Source organism: Artemia sp. Qi Xiang Cuo, chromosome 7 (assembly GCF_049724085.1).
Source record: "Artemia sp. Qi Xiang Cuo chromosome 7, ASM4972408v1, whole genome shotgun sequence".
Classification (NCBI taxonomy): domain Eukaryota; kingdom Metazoa; phylum Arthropoda; class Branchiopoda; order Anostraca; family Artemiidae; genus Artemia; species Artemia sp. Qi Xiang Cuo.
The window spans coordinates 57369580-57387699 of record NC_142800.1 but is presented as its reverse complement, the minus strand read 5'-3'; the positions used below and the strand labels follow the sequence as shown (position 1 = coordinate 57387699).

The following is an 18120-nucleotide window of genomic DNA, read 5'->3' as shown; positions in this document are numbered from 1 at the left end:
TTTATTTTAGTAAAGTAATAATTTATTTTAGTAAAGTAATAATTTATTTTAGTAAAGTAATAATTTATTTTAGTAAAGTAATAATTTATTTTAGTAAAGTAATAATTTATTTTAGTAAAGTAATAATTTATTTTAGTAAAGTAATAATTTATTTTAGTAAAGTAATAATTTATTTTAGTAAAGTAATTATTTATTTTAGTATAGTAATAATTTATTTTAGTAAAGTAATAATTTATTTTAGTAAAGTAATAATTTATTTTAGTAAAGTAATAATTTATTTTAGTAAAGTAATAATTTATTTTAGTAAAGTAATAATTTATTTTAGTAAAGTAATAATTTATTTTAGTAAACTAATACTTTATTTTAGTAAAGTAATAATTTATTTTAGTAAAGTAATTATTTATTTTAGTAGAGTAATTATTTATTTTAGTAAAGTAATAACTTATTTTAGTAAAGTAATAATACCTTTTTAAACTTATATTGATAGAATGGATATTCAAAACTGTTTAAAAATCCAAATTGAAACTACATTATATACTAAAGAAACTGAATACATTAACATCTAAAACAAGAATTTTTATTCTTATCGGATTCAAAACACCTAATATCTCAAGCATGTGTGACCCACTCAAGCATATGCAACTCAAATTTCATCCTTAAAACGCTAAGATATCTATTCAAATAATTTAAAGCTTAGGATCAAAAGGTATCTGATCATGTAATTTAAAGATAAGGATCAATTTCATTGCCTTTTTAAATTGCTGAAAACTAAGTTCCTCGCAGTATTATATTTAGCAAGGATCCTTTTAAACAAAAATGCAAAATATGAGTTTTCGATGTATTCATTATAATAATATAAAATATTTGAAACTTATACAAAAGGGATTCAGTTGCACGGGGGTTGAGTTAAAGGCTTTTGGACACTTTTTTACTTTGAAGAACACAGGGACACTATTGAATCAAAAAAAGGCAAAAAAAAAAAAAAAAAACACGCATTATACCCACTAATTCCGGTTTTTAGAGTTTCGGTTACTATTGAACTGGGCTCATTAAAAAAGAAATTTTTGTGTTAAATCAGTAGTTTTTTTATATTTTAAAATAGCTTTACAGGGTTTGAGAGACTCAGTTGCCTAATTCCGTGTGGTTTTCCTTTACTTAGTGGTCATTAAAAACGAAATTTTTGTGTTAAATCAGTAGTTTTTGCATCTTTTAAAAGAGCTGTACAGGGTTTGAGAGACTCAGTTGCCTAATTCCGTGTGGTTTTCCTTTACTTAGTGGTCATTAAAAAAGGAATTTTTGTGTTAAATAAGTAGTTTTTGTATCTTTTAAATGAGCTTTACAGGGTTTGAGAGACTCAGTTGCCTAATTCCGTGTGGTTTTCCTTTACTTAGTGGTCATTAAAAACGAAATTTTTGTGTTAAATCAGTAGTTTTTGTATCTTTTAAAAGAGTTTTACAGGGATTTAGAGACTCAGTTTCGTAATTCCGTGTGTATGTTAAGTCTGAGATGCTAAATAAAAACGAAATTTTTGTGTTAAATAAGTAGTTTTTGTATATTTTAAAAAAGCTTTAAGAGGTTTGAGAGACTCAGTAGACTAAGTCCGTATGGGTGTGGTTTAATTGTTGCTAATTAAAAACTTAATTTTGTGTTAATTCAGTACTTTTTGTATCTTTTAATAGAGCTTTACAGGGTTTGAGAGACTCAGTTGCCTAATTCCGTATGGTTTTCCTTTACTTAGTGCTCATTAAAAAGGAAATTTTTGTGTTAAATAAGTAGTTTTTGTATCTTTTAAAAGAGCTTAAAGGGGTTTGAGAGACTCAGTGGCCTGATTCTAAGTGGTTTTCCTTTACTTAGTGGTCATTAAAAACGAAATTTTTGTGTTAAATAAGTAGTTTCTGTATCTTTTAAAGTAGCTTTAAAGGGTTTGAGAGACTCAGTTGACTAATTCCGTGTGGTTTTACTTTAATTGGTGGTCATTAAAAAAGAAATTTTTTTGTTAAATAAGTAGTTTTTGCATCTTTTAAAAGAGCTTTACAGGGTTTGAGAGACTCAGTTGCGTAAGTCCGTGTGGTTTTCCTTTACGTAGTGGTCATTAAAAACGAAATTTTGTGTTAAATCAGTAGTTTTTTTATCTTTTAAAAGAGCTTTAATGGGTTTGAGCGACTCAGTTGACTAATTCCCTATGGTTTTCCTTTACTTATTGCTCAAGAAAAATAAAATTTGGTTGTTAAATCAGTATTTTTTGTATCTTTTAAAAGAGCTTTCCAGCGTTTCAGCGACTCACATAGCTTTATTTCATTTTTTAAGGTTCATTTAGACGAGGTTACGTGCGCGCACCTACCCTCGTCTAAATGAACCTTAAAAAAAATGAAATAAAGCTATGTGAGTCTCTCAAACCCTGTAAAGCTCTTTTAAAAGATGCAAAAACTACTTATTTAACAAAAAATTTTCTTTTTTAATGACCACTAAGTAAAGGAAAACCACAAGGAATTAGGCAACTGAGTCGCTCAAACCCTTGAAAGCTATTTTAAAAGATGCAAAAAACTACTGATTTAAAAAGAAAATTTAGTTTTTAATTACCACCAAGTAAAGAAAAACCACACGGAATTAGGCAACTGAGTCTCTCAAACGCTATAAAGCTCTTTTAAAAGATTCAAAAACTACTTATTTAACAAAAAAATTTCGTTTTTAATGACCACTAAGTAAAGGAAAACCACACGGAATTAGGCAACTGAGTCTCTCAAACCCTTTAAAGCTCCTTTAAAAGATACAGAAACTACTGATTTAACACAAAAATTTCTTTTTTAATGACCACCAAGTAAAGGAAAACCACTCGTAATTAGGCAACTGAGTCTCTCAAACCCATTAAAGCTCTTTTAAAAGATACAAAAAATACTGATTTAACACAAAAATTTCGTTTTTAATGACCACTAAGTAAAGGAAAACCACACGGAATTAGGCAACTGAGTCTCTCAAACCCTGTAAAGCTCTTTTAAAAGATACAAAACTACTTATTTAACACAAAAATTTCGTTTTTAATGACCACCAAGTGAAGTAAAAACACACGGAATCAGGCAACAGAGTCTCTCAAACACAGAAAAGCTCTTTTAAAAGATACAAAAAATACTGATTTAACACAAAAATTTCTTTTTTAATGACCAGTAACTAAAGGAAAACCACACTGAATTAGGCAACTGAGTCTCTAAAACCCTGTAAAGCTATTTTAAAAGATACAAAAACTACTGATTTAACACAAAAATTTCATTTTTAATGACCACTAAGTAAAGGAAAACCACACGGAATTAGGCAACTGAGTCTATCAAACCCTGTAAAGCTCTTTTAAAAGATACAAAAACTACTTATTTAACACAAAAATTTCGTTTTTAATGACCACTAAGTAAAGTAAAACCACACGGAATTAGGCAACTGAGTCTCTCAAACCCTGTAAAGCTCTTTTAAAAGATGCAAAAACTACTTATTTAACACAAAAATTACTTTTTTAATGACGACTAAGTAAAGGAAAACCACACGGAATTAGGCAACTGAGTCGCTCAAGCCCTGTAAAGCTCTTTTAAAAGATGCAAAAACTACTTATTTAACAAAAAAATTTCTTTTTTAATGACCATGAAGTAAAGGAAAACCACACGGAATGAGGCAACTGAGTCTCTCAATCCCTGTAAAGCTCTTTTAAAAGATACAAAAACTACTTATTTAACACAAAAATTTCGTTTTTAATGACCACGGTTCAATAGTAACCGAAACTCTAAAAACCGGAATTAGTGGGTATAATGCGTGTTTTTTTTTTTTTTTTTTGCCTTTTTTTGATTCAATAGTGTCCCTGTGTTCTTCAAAGTAAAAAAGTGTCCAAAAGCCTTTAACTCAACCCCCGTGCAACTGAATCCCTTTTGTATAAGTTTCAAATATTTTATATTATTATAATGAATACATCGAAGAGTCATATTTTGCCTTTTTGCTGAAAAGGATCCTTGCTAAATATAATACTGCTAGGAACTTAGTTTTCAGCAATTTATAACGGTAATGGAATTGATCCTAAGCTTTAAATTACTTGATCAGATACCTTTTGATCCTAAGCTTTAAATTATTTGAATAGATATCTTAGCGTTTTAAGGATGAAATTTGAGTTGCATATGCTTGAGTGGGTCGCACATGCTTGAGATATTAGGCGTTTTGAATCCGATAAGAATAAAAATTCTTGTTTTAGATGTTAATGTATTCAGTTTCTTTAGTATATAATGTAGTTTCAATTTGGATTTTTAAACAGTTTTGAATATCCATTCTATCAATATAAGTTTCAAAAGGTATTATTACTTTACTAAAATAAGTTATTACTTTACTAAAATAAATAACTACTCTACTAAAATAAATAATTACTTTACTAAAATAAATTATTACTTTACTAAAATAAAGTATTAGTTTACTAAAATAAATTATTACTTTACTAAAATAAATTATTACTTTACTAAAATAAATTATTACTTTACTAAAATAAATTATTACTTTACTAAAATAAATTATTACTTTACTAAAATAAATTATTACTTTAGTAAAATAAACTATTACTTTACTAAAATAAATTATTACTTTACTAAAATAAATTATTACTTTACTAAAATAAATTATTACTTTACTAAAATAAATTATTACTTTACTAAAATAAATTATTACTTTACTAAAATAAATTATTACTTTACTAAAATAAATTATTACTTTACTAAAATAAATTATTACTTTACTAAAATAAATTATTACTTTACTAAAATAAATTATTACTTTACTAAAATAAATTATTACTTTACTAAAATAAATTATTACTTTACTAAAATAAATTATTACTATACTAAAATAAATTATTACTTTACTAAAATAAATTATTACTTTACTAAAATAAATTATTACTTTACTAAAATAAATAATTACTTTACTAAAATAAATTATTACTTTACTAAAATAAATTATTACTTTACTAAAATAAATTATTACTTTACTAAAATAAATAATTACTTTACTAAAATAAATTATTACTTTACTAAAATAAATTATTACTTTACTAAAATAAATTATTACTTTACTAAAATAAATTATTACTTTACTAAAATAAATTATTACTTTACTAAAATAAATTATTACTTTACTAAAATAAATTATTACTTTACTAAAATAAATTATTACTTTACTAAAATAAATTATTACTTTACTAAAATAAATTATTACACTATTACTAAAATAAATTATTACTTATACTAAAATAAATTATTACTTTACTAAAATAAATTATTACTTTACTAAAATGAATAATTACTTTACTAAAATAAATTATTACTTTACTAAAATAAATAATTAAAGTTAAAAATCTTTATTAACTTAAATTTAATTTCCATTTCAGGAAATAAAAAATGACAGAAAGATGTTTCATTAGCCTCGCTGAAATACCTGGAATTCGGAGACAATTGAAGTCCTCTACAGTAGTGATAAACAAACTAACAGAAAGTGAGTTAAAGTCCTGTGCTCTGCTGGCATCAGGATCTTTACATCCTCGTTATGACGAATTGGACTTTCATTCAAACAAAAACAACAAGTTCATGTCAACATCTGGAAGAGTTTCGGAAATTCCACTTGATGTGAAAGATGAAGCACTTATAGGAAAAGTAGAAAAGAAAACCCGGAAAACCCAGCAAAAGCTGAAAAAAAACTTAGAAACTCTGAGGCTACGGAAACGAAGTGGTCGGTTGAAAGAGGAAAGACAGGTGGTAATGAAGAAGACAGAAGCCCAGTAAAGAAGCTGAGGCTAAAAATAAGTTCCACAAGCGATACATCTTCAATGGCACATTCTAAAAACTGCATTCCAATATCGGATAAACCTCTTGAAACATAAATCTTGCCAGATAATTCTACTTGTATAAGTGAAGTAGATTTGTCTAATATTTGTTCAATCAAAGTTTAGCAAGAATGGGAAATTATATTTTTTATATACCCAAAAATATCGTAGGAATTTGCCAGTGAGAAATGGGTTGAATTTGTTTACTTTTTAAGTTTCTTTTGGAAGATATTAAACTTTGTTAAGATTATTTGCTTATGGTTTCTTTTTTCAATTTGAAGTGTTTCTTTTAAAAGAATCTTTTCATAGGTGACGTTTTGCATCAAAAACTCTTCTTAGGAAGTTTCCCGCAGTGTTTAGACAGCATTGAGCTGGTAAACAGTTAAAAGAGCAAGAAAAAAAAAGCTCATATCTGCAAAAATCTGCAACTTTGTATTTTTTGCCAGAAGAAAAATACACGAATATAGAAGTTAGTTACGTAAGTTAATTTGTAAAGACATCCATTTAGCAAAAGAAAAGTAAAATTTTTATGCAAATAAAAGCTGCATTAACTAAAAAACAATCATAAATTAAATAAAAAAAACAACAAGTTTTTAAAACTGAAAGTATGGAGCGACATTAACACGAACAGAAATAAAATCTGAAACTTTGTATTTTTTACCAGAAGAAAAATAGACGAATATAGAAGTTAGTTACGTAAGTTAATTTGTAAAGACATCCATTTAGCAAAAGGAAAGTAAGATTTTTATGCAAATAAAAGCTGCATTAACTAAAAAACAATCAGAAATTAAATAAAAAAAAACAAGTTTTTTAAACTGAAAGTATGGAGCGACATTAAAACGAACAGAAATAAAATCTGCAACTTTGTATTTTTGCCAGAGGAAAAATAGACGAATATAGAAGTTAGTTACTTAATTTAATTTGTAAAGACATCCATTTATCAAAATAAAATTAAAATTTTTATGGAAATAAAAGCTGCATTAACTAAAAAACGATAAGAAATTAAATAAAAAAAAACAAGTTTTTTAAACTGAAAGTAAGGAGCGACATTAAAACGAACAGAAATTATTCCCTATATGAAAGGGACTGTCCCCTCCTCAACGCCTTACTAAAATAATTTATTACTTTACTAAAATAAATTATTACTTTACTAAAATAAATTATTACTTTACTAAAATAATTTATTACTTTACTAAAATAAATTATTACTTTACTAAAATAAATTATTACTTTACTAAAATAAATAATTACTCTACTAAAATAAATAATTACTTTACTAAAATAAATTATTACTTTACTAAAATAAATTATTAGTTTACTAAAATAAATTATTACTTTACTAAAATAAATTATTACTTTACTAAAATAAATTATTACTTTACTAAAATAAATTATTACTTTACTAAAATAAATTATTACTTTACTAAAATAAATTATTACTTTAGTAAAATAAACTATTACTTTACTAAAATAAATTATTACTTTACTAAAATAAATAATTACTCTACTAAAATAAATAATTACTTTGCTAAAATAAATTATTACTTTACTAAAATAAATAATTACTTTACTAAAATAAATTATTACCTCCAATTCGCAAATCCCATTACCCCTTTTTTTTGCAAAGGTTAATCAAACATCTCCGATTGTAAAAGCATTAAAAAATTTTCCAATCACTAATTACCCCTTTTTTGCAAATGCTAAATAATTCTGATTATAGTGTCCAATTTTTTGTCTGCTTTTCAAAATGTTCGTATTTGTTTAGAATGAAGTGTTTTTTATAGCAGATACCCCCCGTGCACCTGAACCCCCCATGTGACTGAACCCCTGTATAACCGAAACCCCGTACAACTGAACCTCCGTGCTACTCGACCCCATTTAACTAATCCCCGTGTAACTAAATCCGTATGTAACTGAACCCTCGTGCAAGTGAACCCTCGTGCAACTCAACTCCCTCAAAACACTTTTCAGACATTTCTTGTTAATTTTTTTTATTTCTAAACTATTTAAAATTGACAACACTGTGCAAATCATCACTTGTGTATTATACAATACACATTCATTCCATCTCCTCCAGAACACTTTTCGGTCATTTCTTGTTAAAATTATCCAATCGCTATCTCCGATTGCTTCTTTTTAAATTGACAATACTTTTCAAACGTTACTTATGTATTATACAGACCACATCGGCGAGGTAAAGCTAGGTCAAGTCACAATCTCATTCTATCGTTACTTTTCAATTAAGCTATTGAATAATTATACAGACCACATCGGCGAGGTAAAGCTAGGTCAAGTCACAATGTCATTCTATCGTTACTTTTCAATTAAGCTATTGAATACCAGAAATTGCTTAGAATTATCCATTTTCTATGTAAATGTTTACAAAAAATGTCAGTTGTGTTATGTTGAATAAACTATTCAAAACTGTTGAAGAATCTAATTTGAAACCTGAATATATACAAAAAATAATTGGCAACTAAAAAGAGACACCGGTTTTTCCGACACGGATTTAACCTAAAAAAAAAACTTGTATATCATGAAATAGAAATTCAGTTAATTGTGTCAGAAAAACTCGAACCAAAACAGATTATACCCAACCTGTTTGGTACGGGGGCGTACGCAAAGTATATAGCTTCAAGCAAATTCCATATGATATTTCAAATTGCTATAGCTTCTATAGAAATGGTACCTCTTTGCAAATGACCCTGGTAGCCCAATGCATTGAAAACCTACACACATATCCATGACTCAGGCTTGTGAAAGTGCATGTAAGTTTTCAATGCATTGGGGCTTTACTACTGACATCCCAAAAATCACAACAAATCTTAAAAACGTTTGCACAAAAAATAATCTGTATGTAGTATTCACAAATAATTTAAAAATCATAATTTTCTAAATTCAAGCAAAGATAAAACCCCAGTTGCTCGCCAAAGAGGGGTCTATCAAATACCATGCGATTGTGGCAAATATTATGTAGGTAGAACACACCAGACTTTAGAAAAGCACATACAACAACATAAAGATGATATAGTCAAAGCTCTAAATTCTAATATTTCTACTGTTTCATTTGATTCCGCATTAGGCAGCCATATTTTTGAAAATCCTAGCCACAATATACTTTTTGATGAATCCGCCCTTATTAACAATGACTTAGGCATAAAGCAGATAGTCCGAGAATCAATTGAAATCAGACTTAAGATTAATAATGATATTTCCTTAAAAAGGGTCTTAGGGGAATATACACTATATGCTTTATACACAAATTTAATTAGAAATGATCTTACAAAATATTTTAATAAACCAATAGACATTAACATAGAACCGGTCACAAAAAGACCTTTGAGGCTAGCTGCCAAAAAGGCTGGATTAGCAATAAGAACGTTTTTTTAAATATTTTTCTTTCATCTCATTGAATTGCCTTGTTTTAACTCACTTAGTATCAGTCCTGGTTGAACTTCGCTGAAGTAAGGATGCTAGGACTGCTTTGAAATTTTTTTTAATTTTTTGTTTTATTGGTCGCAGGTTCTTGTGAGTCTTTTATCTTTTATATATTTTTGTCTTGCTGAGGACGGCCAAGGGACATAGGGCCGAAATATTCATTCAAATTATCTCCACTGTCTTACAAAAAGATTTCCCTATTGTTCTTCGTGCTTTTGTTGTTTGTTATGGAAAGGCAGTGTGGTCTTCGTCGCTATTTACATAGAATACTGCACTTTATTAGCAAAATTGTGAAAACTACACATTGGAAATATGCTCCCAGAACACAGAAATTCCCTCAAGAATCGCGTTAAAATGAACTCGGTTTTCTGTCTTCACTGCTGCCCGCCACATGTGCCCTACTAAATATCTTCTTTTAGCTAGGCAACACGCGAGAAATGAAGTTTGGTTAATGCTAATGAAATAAAAAAATATGATGAAAATATAATAGTTTAAAAACAAATTTGGGCTATATATTGGCACAATAAACGGGGGGGGGGGGGGTAAAGCATATTATATATTAAATACGTAGCCTGACCTAACCTAGCATTAACAAAACTTCACTTCTTGCGTGCTTACCGGAGTCTAAATAAGTACTAACACCGGTTTCTGAATTGACAAAATAATTTTTGTGGTTCACTTTCAAATGAATGAAGCCTGCTGGTTCCAGCTCAGTTGTTTTGTAGCCCTATCAACAATCTCAAAATGATTCTTGATCCTACTTCCTGGCTCTATGTTAAGCTTAATTTGTTGGAGTGAAGTTTCTGCTCCTCGGTCAGGGACCCCCCTAAAAAAATTTCACCAGTTTCCCAGCGCACTTTACCCAACACCCGCTGTTGCAGTAAGATTTTTCCTCTTCCTGTAAGATTCTGCCTGTTCTTTGGTCCTTGGCAAATCTCAAATCTTAGTTTGAACATCCATGGTGAGGCACTATATTCTATCACTAGTCAAAGCAAACTAATCAGTGTCCTCGAGAGTGGCGTTATTAATGAACTAAATGAACTAGGTCAAGAATTGCATTAATAGTAAACTTTTCTTTGTCTTTGAGACTATCAGCCGATGTTGAATCTCCCAGTTATTACTTCACAAATAACCTTCAAAATTTTGCCAATAAAATATACTATTTTCATCATATTTTAAGGTCACCAAAATTCACTTTTCGAGTGTGTTTTATATAATAGACAAGTACCAACCTTTTCTATGCAATATTCCAAAATCTAGAGATAAGAAAAGGCTAGGCTAGAGATAGGTCTAGCAGCATACCTTGAAAACACCTTCCCACAGTATGTTTTAGGCCCTGGATTCATTCTTTCTTTCCATGACTCAACTGCTTTCCCACATAACAAAACGACTCTCATTTAGAATTTTACCCCAAAATGCCTTAGACCTAGGCCTACCAGTCTCACCTAGTCCTGCGTCATTTTCCATTTTTGTGTTTTTTATTTGAATGGACGAAAGTAATGTTTGACATGCTAGATCTAGGCTAAGTGCCTCCCCTCCTTCCAGGTTTTGCAATACATATTTTGCCCAATCCCCTGAAAATCCGTGAATTGACGCCACTGCTTAGTTTAGGCTAGCATGCACCTAATTTATTGTAAGCTTATGTGAATTTTCAAAGCTCCTCTGACAATTAAAGGTGTCCCACTGTAGAATTTTAAAATAGCTCCTGCTTTGATTATTAAAGTTGTACTTTTTTCTACATTAATAGTGACTTGATATTGCAAAACACTGATCCATTCAATATAACTTGACCAGAAACAATACCACCAAAACTTAATTCACTTTCACCTTTAACAATCATTGGCAAAAATTTACATTCTCCATGTTAAATTATCTATCCAACATATGATGCATGCAAATTCCTTTTTGTTACATCTCCAATGTTTTAATGGACACTTTAAACATTTGATAAGCTAGCTGCATCTTCCAGGTCCTCGGCAATTTTATCCATGACCTTCACTTAGTTCACTTTAACCTTAGTTCATATTTTGATGATTTCTTCACTTTCTTTACATTCCTTTTGTTTTCATATGATCTGTCACTCAGATTACGCTGTTATTAAAGCCCCCAAAAGTTCAATTTTACTCTCTTCTGGGAACCCCGAATCCTGGCAGGGTTTCAGATTTGTTTTTCTCGACAAAGGTCAAAAAAAGTATTTCTGTTGGAATTTCTTATTGGTCCACCATTTTTTTCTGTCAAATGTAGTCCCAAAAAAAACAAACGGATTCATAATATTCCTAGTTAATTAAATAGGTAGCACTGAAGTATAAATTTAAAATTTTAGTCAGGGGCTTTTAAATACGTCACGAGCCTCAGGTGATACGCAGGTACTAAAAACGGATAAAATTTAAATTTAGTCTACCAGAGAATGTGAATAAAGATAACAAAATCTACCAAAAATATACCGATTAAAATTAAAGGAGTTTGCCGTTTTATGTTTTCTGTTTAATTTAGGTTAATTTACGTTCACTTAGAATGGTGCACCACTCTAAGTAAACCTAAATTAACCCAACTTCTGGCATGTATCTCTGACAATGATTGTGTGTTTGAGCGGGTTGTCTGCCATCTGTAACCATTCTAACCTAGATTGAACGCAACGATGCATAAAGTCAAATTAATGGAATTTAGATTCTATGAATATTCTCTGATAAAAAACTTATTCATACTGACACCTAGATTTTTTCAATTTTATCCGATGTATCTGTCAAAGGATGTTGATAAAAAAATGTATTCACTCCAAAACTTATATTTTGTCAATCTTTATCCTATGTATCCGAGAAAAGGATGTTGATATAGAATTTAATCTCTCTGATGCTTAGAGTTTTTTAATGTTATCCGACATATCCAGAAAAGGATGTTGATAATGAATTTATTCACTCTGACACTAAGATTTTGTCAATATTATCCTAAGTATCCAACAAAGGATGTTGATATAGAATTTAATCACTCTAATACTTAGATTTTGTTAATGCTATCCGACGCAACCAGCATAGCATGTTGATACAGCATTTGTTCATTCTGATACTTTGATTTCTCAATTTTATCAAGCGTATCAGACAAATAATGATGATGATAATGGATTTATTCGCTCTGATACTTAGATTTTGTAAATGTTTTCTGATATATCCAATGAAAGAAGTTGATAAAGAATTAATTCACTCTGATACTTAGATTTTGACAATTTTATTCGACATATCTGACATAAGATACTAATAAAGAATTTATTCTATTTGATACTTAGATTATGTCAATTTTATCCGGATAGCTGTTGTATCAGGCAAATGATGATGATAAAGAATTTATTCACTCTGATATTTAGATTTTGTCAATTTTATCCAATATATCTGAAAAAAATGTTGATAAAGAATTTATTCACTCTGATACTTAGAATTTCTCAATTTTATCTGACGTATTCGACATAGGATGATGATAAAGAATTTATTCAATCTAATATATAGATTTTTTCAATGTTATCGATCATATTTGACAAATAATATCGATAAAGAATGTTGATAAGGAGTTTGTTCACTTTGACACTTATATTATGTCAGTGTTACCAAACGTATCTGTCAAAAGATGTTGATAAACAATTTATTCACTCTGATGCTTAGATTTAGTGAATTTTATCCATTATATCTGACAGGGATGTTGATAAAAAATTATTCACTCTGATAGTTCAATTTTATCAAATTTATCCCATGTATCTGACAATAGCGGTCGATACGGAATTTCTTCACCCTGATACTTAGGTTTTGATAATGTTAACCTACATATCCGGCAAAAGGATGTTGATAGGGAATTTATTCACTCTGACACTTAGATTTTGTGAATATTACCTGATGTAACAGACTTAGATTTTGTGAATGTTACCTGATGTAATAGACAAATGAAGTTGATAATGAATTCATTCACTCTGATGCTTAGATTTTGACAATGTTATCGAATGTATTTGGCAAAAGATGTTGATTAAGAATTCGTTCAGTCTGATACTTAGATATTCTCAATTTTATACGATTTATTGGAAAAGAATGCTGATAAAAAAATTTATTCACTCTGATACTTAAATTATGTCAATGTTTCGCCAGGTATCTGACAATAGATATTGATACAGAACTTAATTACTCTGCCACTTAGGTTTTGATAATGTTAACTGACATTTCTGGCAAAGGATTTCGATAAAGAATGTATTCACTCTGATGCTTAGATTTTATTGATTTTATCCCGATCTATCCGTCAAAAGATGTTGATACAGAGTTTATTCATTTCAATGCATAGATTTTGTCAATGTTGTCCGACGTATCCGAGAAATGATATCGATAAAGAATGTTAATAAAGAATTTGTTCATTCTGATACTTAAATTTTATCAGTGCTACCAAAAGTATCTGTCAAAAGACATTGATAAAGAATTTATTCACTCTGATGCTTAGATTTTCTTAATTTTAGCTGACATATCTGACAAAATACGATGATTAAGAATTTATTCACTCTGATGCTTAGATTTCGTGAATGTTATCTGATGTACGCGACGAAAGAAGTTGATAAAGAATTTATTTACTCTGATGCTTAGGCTCCGTGAATGTTATCTGATGTATCCAATAAAATAAGTTGATAAAGAATTTATTCACTATGATACTTTGATTTGGGTAGTTTTATCAAGCGTATCCGTCAAAAGACATTGACAAAGAATTTATTCACTCTGGTACTTAGATTTTCTAAACTTTATCAAGCATATCCGACATAAGACGATGAAAAAGAATTTATTCACCCTGATACTTAGATTTTGTGAATGTTAGCTGATGTATCAGAAAATGAGGTTGATAAAAAATTTATTCACTATAATAGATAGATTTTGACAACATTATCTAACATATTCGACGAAGGATGTTGATATAGAATTTAATCAATCTGATACTTATATTTAGTCAATTTTATCCGATGTAACTGACAAAGATTATGATATACAGATTTATTCACTCTGATACTTAGATTTTGTCAATATTATTCCACATATCTGACAATAGATGTTGATACATAATTTCATTACTCTGATACTTAGGTTTTGATAATATTAACCGACATATTTGGCAAAGGATGTTGATAAGGAATCTATTCGCTCTGATACTTAGATGCTATCAATTTTAACCTGACCTATCCAAAAAAAGGTGTTGATAAAGAATTTATTTATTCTGAGACTTAGATTGTCTCCATGTTAACCTATCTATCCAACATATGATGTATGATATTTCCTTTTCTTACATCCCCGATGTTTTAATAGACATTCTAGACGTTTGATATGCTAACATACTCTAAAAATAATGAACATATAACAATGTAATGCATTATTTTAATGAAATAATGTCAAGTAGGATATTAGTACAAAAATATATTATTACACATTATTAACATCATTGAACAACTTTGGACATTTTGAATCTGTTCCATAAAATCATTCATCATGTTCTCCTTGATACTATAATTACTCTCTTCTCTTAGTTCGTAATCAGTAGAATAATCATTAATCCATTTTGATTCAGACACAAATTTTACGGGTGTGTCACCGACAGGTTCAATATTCGTTTTGTCTTTGGTATTATTTGGTTCATTGACTGTTTGATCAATGATGGTAGTAACGTTTGCTGGCACTTTGTTTTTCATTGATTCATCTTTATATTCCTTAGTTATATTTTCTACCAATGCCCTTTTTATTTTTTCTGGCAATTTCACCGTCTATTACAACATTATTTTTACACAGGTAACAGTTCTGGCACGTAGACAAGATATGGTTTATAATATTAATAGAAGAGTAGGTCCTTCTTCTTTGACCTTCCATTGAATGCTAATGCTCGAAAGCTGACGATTAGATGTATCAGTAGGTAATGTGTTACCAGCAACACTAGCAAGGAGTTGTCTTGTATCATTGACAACTATTTTTATGTTGGCAATCTCTTGGAGTGCCATCATCTCTGGAAATGACTCTTTCATATATCCAGAATGAGTATAACGGAAGTTTTTAGGTACTCCAAAGAAATCTAAACTCTCACTGTCATGACAACGCACGCATACGTTTCTGATAGTGTTACCACTTGCATTTGTTTCATAGTTCAAATACTTCTCCTTTTCAGCATTCAATGCTACAATAACACTACCGTATCATGTGAACATATTTTTACTGGGGGCTCATCCACATTTAAGATTTGCATTTCATCTTTGCTATTGTTTGGTTCATTGATTCTTTGATCAATGGTAGTAACGTTTGCTGGCACTTTGTTTTTCATCGATTCATCTTTATGAATCGATGATTCATAGTGATATTTTCTATAAATGCCCTTTTTATTTTTCTGGTAATTTCACTGTCTATTATCACATTATTTTTACGCATGTAACAGTTCTACTCATTGACAAGATATGGTTTACGATATTAGCAGAAGAGTACCGCTGTCTTCTTTTGACCTTCCGTTGAATGCTAATATCCGAAAGCTGACGATAGGGTTTAACACTGGGAAACATGTTACCAAAATCACTAGCAAGAAGATGCCCCTCTTCATCAACTATTAGTTTTATGTTGGCATTCTCTTTGAGTGCAATCATCTCCGGAGATCTCAATCTCGCATATCCACGATCATAAAAGTTGAATTTGTTTTGGTACTCCAAAGAAACTTAATTCCTCACTTTCACAACAATGCATGCATACATTTCCGATATTGCTACCACTTATACTTGATTCATAGTTCAAATACTTCCTCTTGTTAGCATTCAATGCTGACACTATCATGTGAACACACTTCCTTAAAAAGCTTCTTTTTCACTTTTTAAATATATGAATTATATGTTTATCCCTCCACTGCATAAAAAACTGATTTAATACGTGCAATAAACTAGGTAGTGTCGATAACTCACCATAGAGTACCAGTGGGAAAGCCGCATCATGTCTATGAGCAAGCGTAGAGTACGATTGGTAGAGCCACAAGCGTATTTCATGTCATTTTAAGATACGTAAAAAAAGTTGAATGCTTTCTAAGTAAAAAAAATCAGTAAAAAAAAGTGCTACTGCAAGCATTATTTTTCTAATAGTAATAGTCACGTCTAAAATATCTACAACACTCTCATTTTGAATTTAGAAAATATTAAATGTGAATTTCTTATGTTTTAAGTATGTTTTATCTCATTCGAAGACATGTAAAAAAGAAGAAATAATAAAAAAAGTTAAAAAATTTGGAGGGAGGGGGCCCTCAGAGGTTGGGGATAGGGGACCTTTAAAGGTTGCGGTCCTTGGTGGTTAGGGACATTGATGGTTTCGGTCCTTGATGCTTCAAACCTATAATCATCTCACTAGTTGATTTCTAAGGATTTCTAAGGATTGTTCTGAATTTGTTTATTAAAATTCTTTTCTTGGCATCTACATCACTGTTAGTATCAACTTTTTAGTATGCTACAATATCAATTTACAACATATTTTATATGTTGCAAAGAGCATACTTTATATTGACAACACTGTTCAAATGGTACTTGTGTTATAAAAAACACATCCGAAAAGTAAAGCTAGGTCAAGTCACATGATCATCTTGTCATCGTTAATCGTTTCCATAGATTGATGCCAACGAATGTTATTCCAAATTTATAATAAATTGCCTATTAGTTAGCTTCCTCTTCGGGCTTACCTTAACTGGTAAGCAGTTTAACCCTTTTTTACTACCTTCATACAATCCAACTAAAAATTAATCGAGCTCTGTTTCACCCCTATTATTCAGTCACTAATTAGGATCATTCACTGCAGAGTTATGCAAATGCTATACCTTGTTTTTGCAAATTGAGTTAGCTTTTACGCAAATGATACAACTTTTTGATGTCTAATACCACATACCATCATTAAACCTTCTGTCGAATGCTAGTAGTCGAAAGCATGGCTGTTAACCATTTTACAGAAAAGTCCAATAAACCTTTGAACTCGTTGAAAATCACTCCATGTAATCAATCAATCACGTAAAAAAGGATATTTATATGGCCTCTGGGTGAACCAGTATTTTTTACAGAAGGATCAATAAACCTTTGAACACGCTATACCGAGGTCTTCTAGTTATTGCTATTGACCCATAGAAACCCATCTGGTAAGCCGTGTACCGTCTTTAATAATAGATACTTGCCAATGGTAAGCCATATACCGGTGAAACTCCACTGTATATTCTTGTGTCCGTCGCGTCAATAGATGCATTACTACTTTAGAACTCATATACATTTAAACTTTAGAATTAATTAGACAACTAATCAGCAAGTAAAACAACTGTATATACTTTAGAGAACTAGCTTACTAGTTGGCTATTGATTTTCCATCTCACCATTTAAGAGTTTTTGAAAGTCCCACTCCCACCTACTTATTACGCTTCTGTGATTTGTTAGCTAACATTAGTTTTCGGCAATGTTTTGATTATAAATTCTGTATCCGCTATACTAACATAACTATTATCTGGCTTTCTTAGTTCGAAATTGGGTTGCAGGAAAAAGCGATGAAGACCAAATGTAAGAGAAAGAAACTTTACCAAGAATGTGTTCTCTTTTCAGGCCATGTGTTTACTCTACAAGCTGAATGGAACAAGATCAGCACAATATTTGCCCTGTTACTCCTAAACATGCTCTTGTTTGCAAGAAACTTAAGATATTGTTCATTCTAGTTTTGTTTGAGGACAAAGTGCACTATCATTTTTAATTCAATTTTCCCCAAAATTTTTTAGTGTATGCATATGCATATCTCAGCGTGATGGATCTGAAGATAAATTATTCCTGATTTTTTTTTTAACCTGACCACCTCTTT

The 18120-nt window shown here is 29.8% G+C and overlaps 1 protein-coding gene across 1 annotated transcript in view; it reads left to right on the top strand.

The window, feature by feature from the left end:
• Positions 1 to 14293, top strand: part of LOC148950485 (protein bark beetle-like) — a 25954-nt gene extending 11661 nt beyond the window's left edge. Inside the window, exon 4 of the mRNA XM_089091876.1 lies at positions 14237 to 14293. Coding sequence (XP_088948002.1) covers positions 14237 to 14293 — 57 coding nt within the window. The remainder of the gene's footprint in view (positions 1 to 14236) is intronic.
• The last annotated feature ends 3827 nt before the right edge of the window (positions 14294 to 18120 follow it).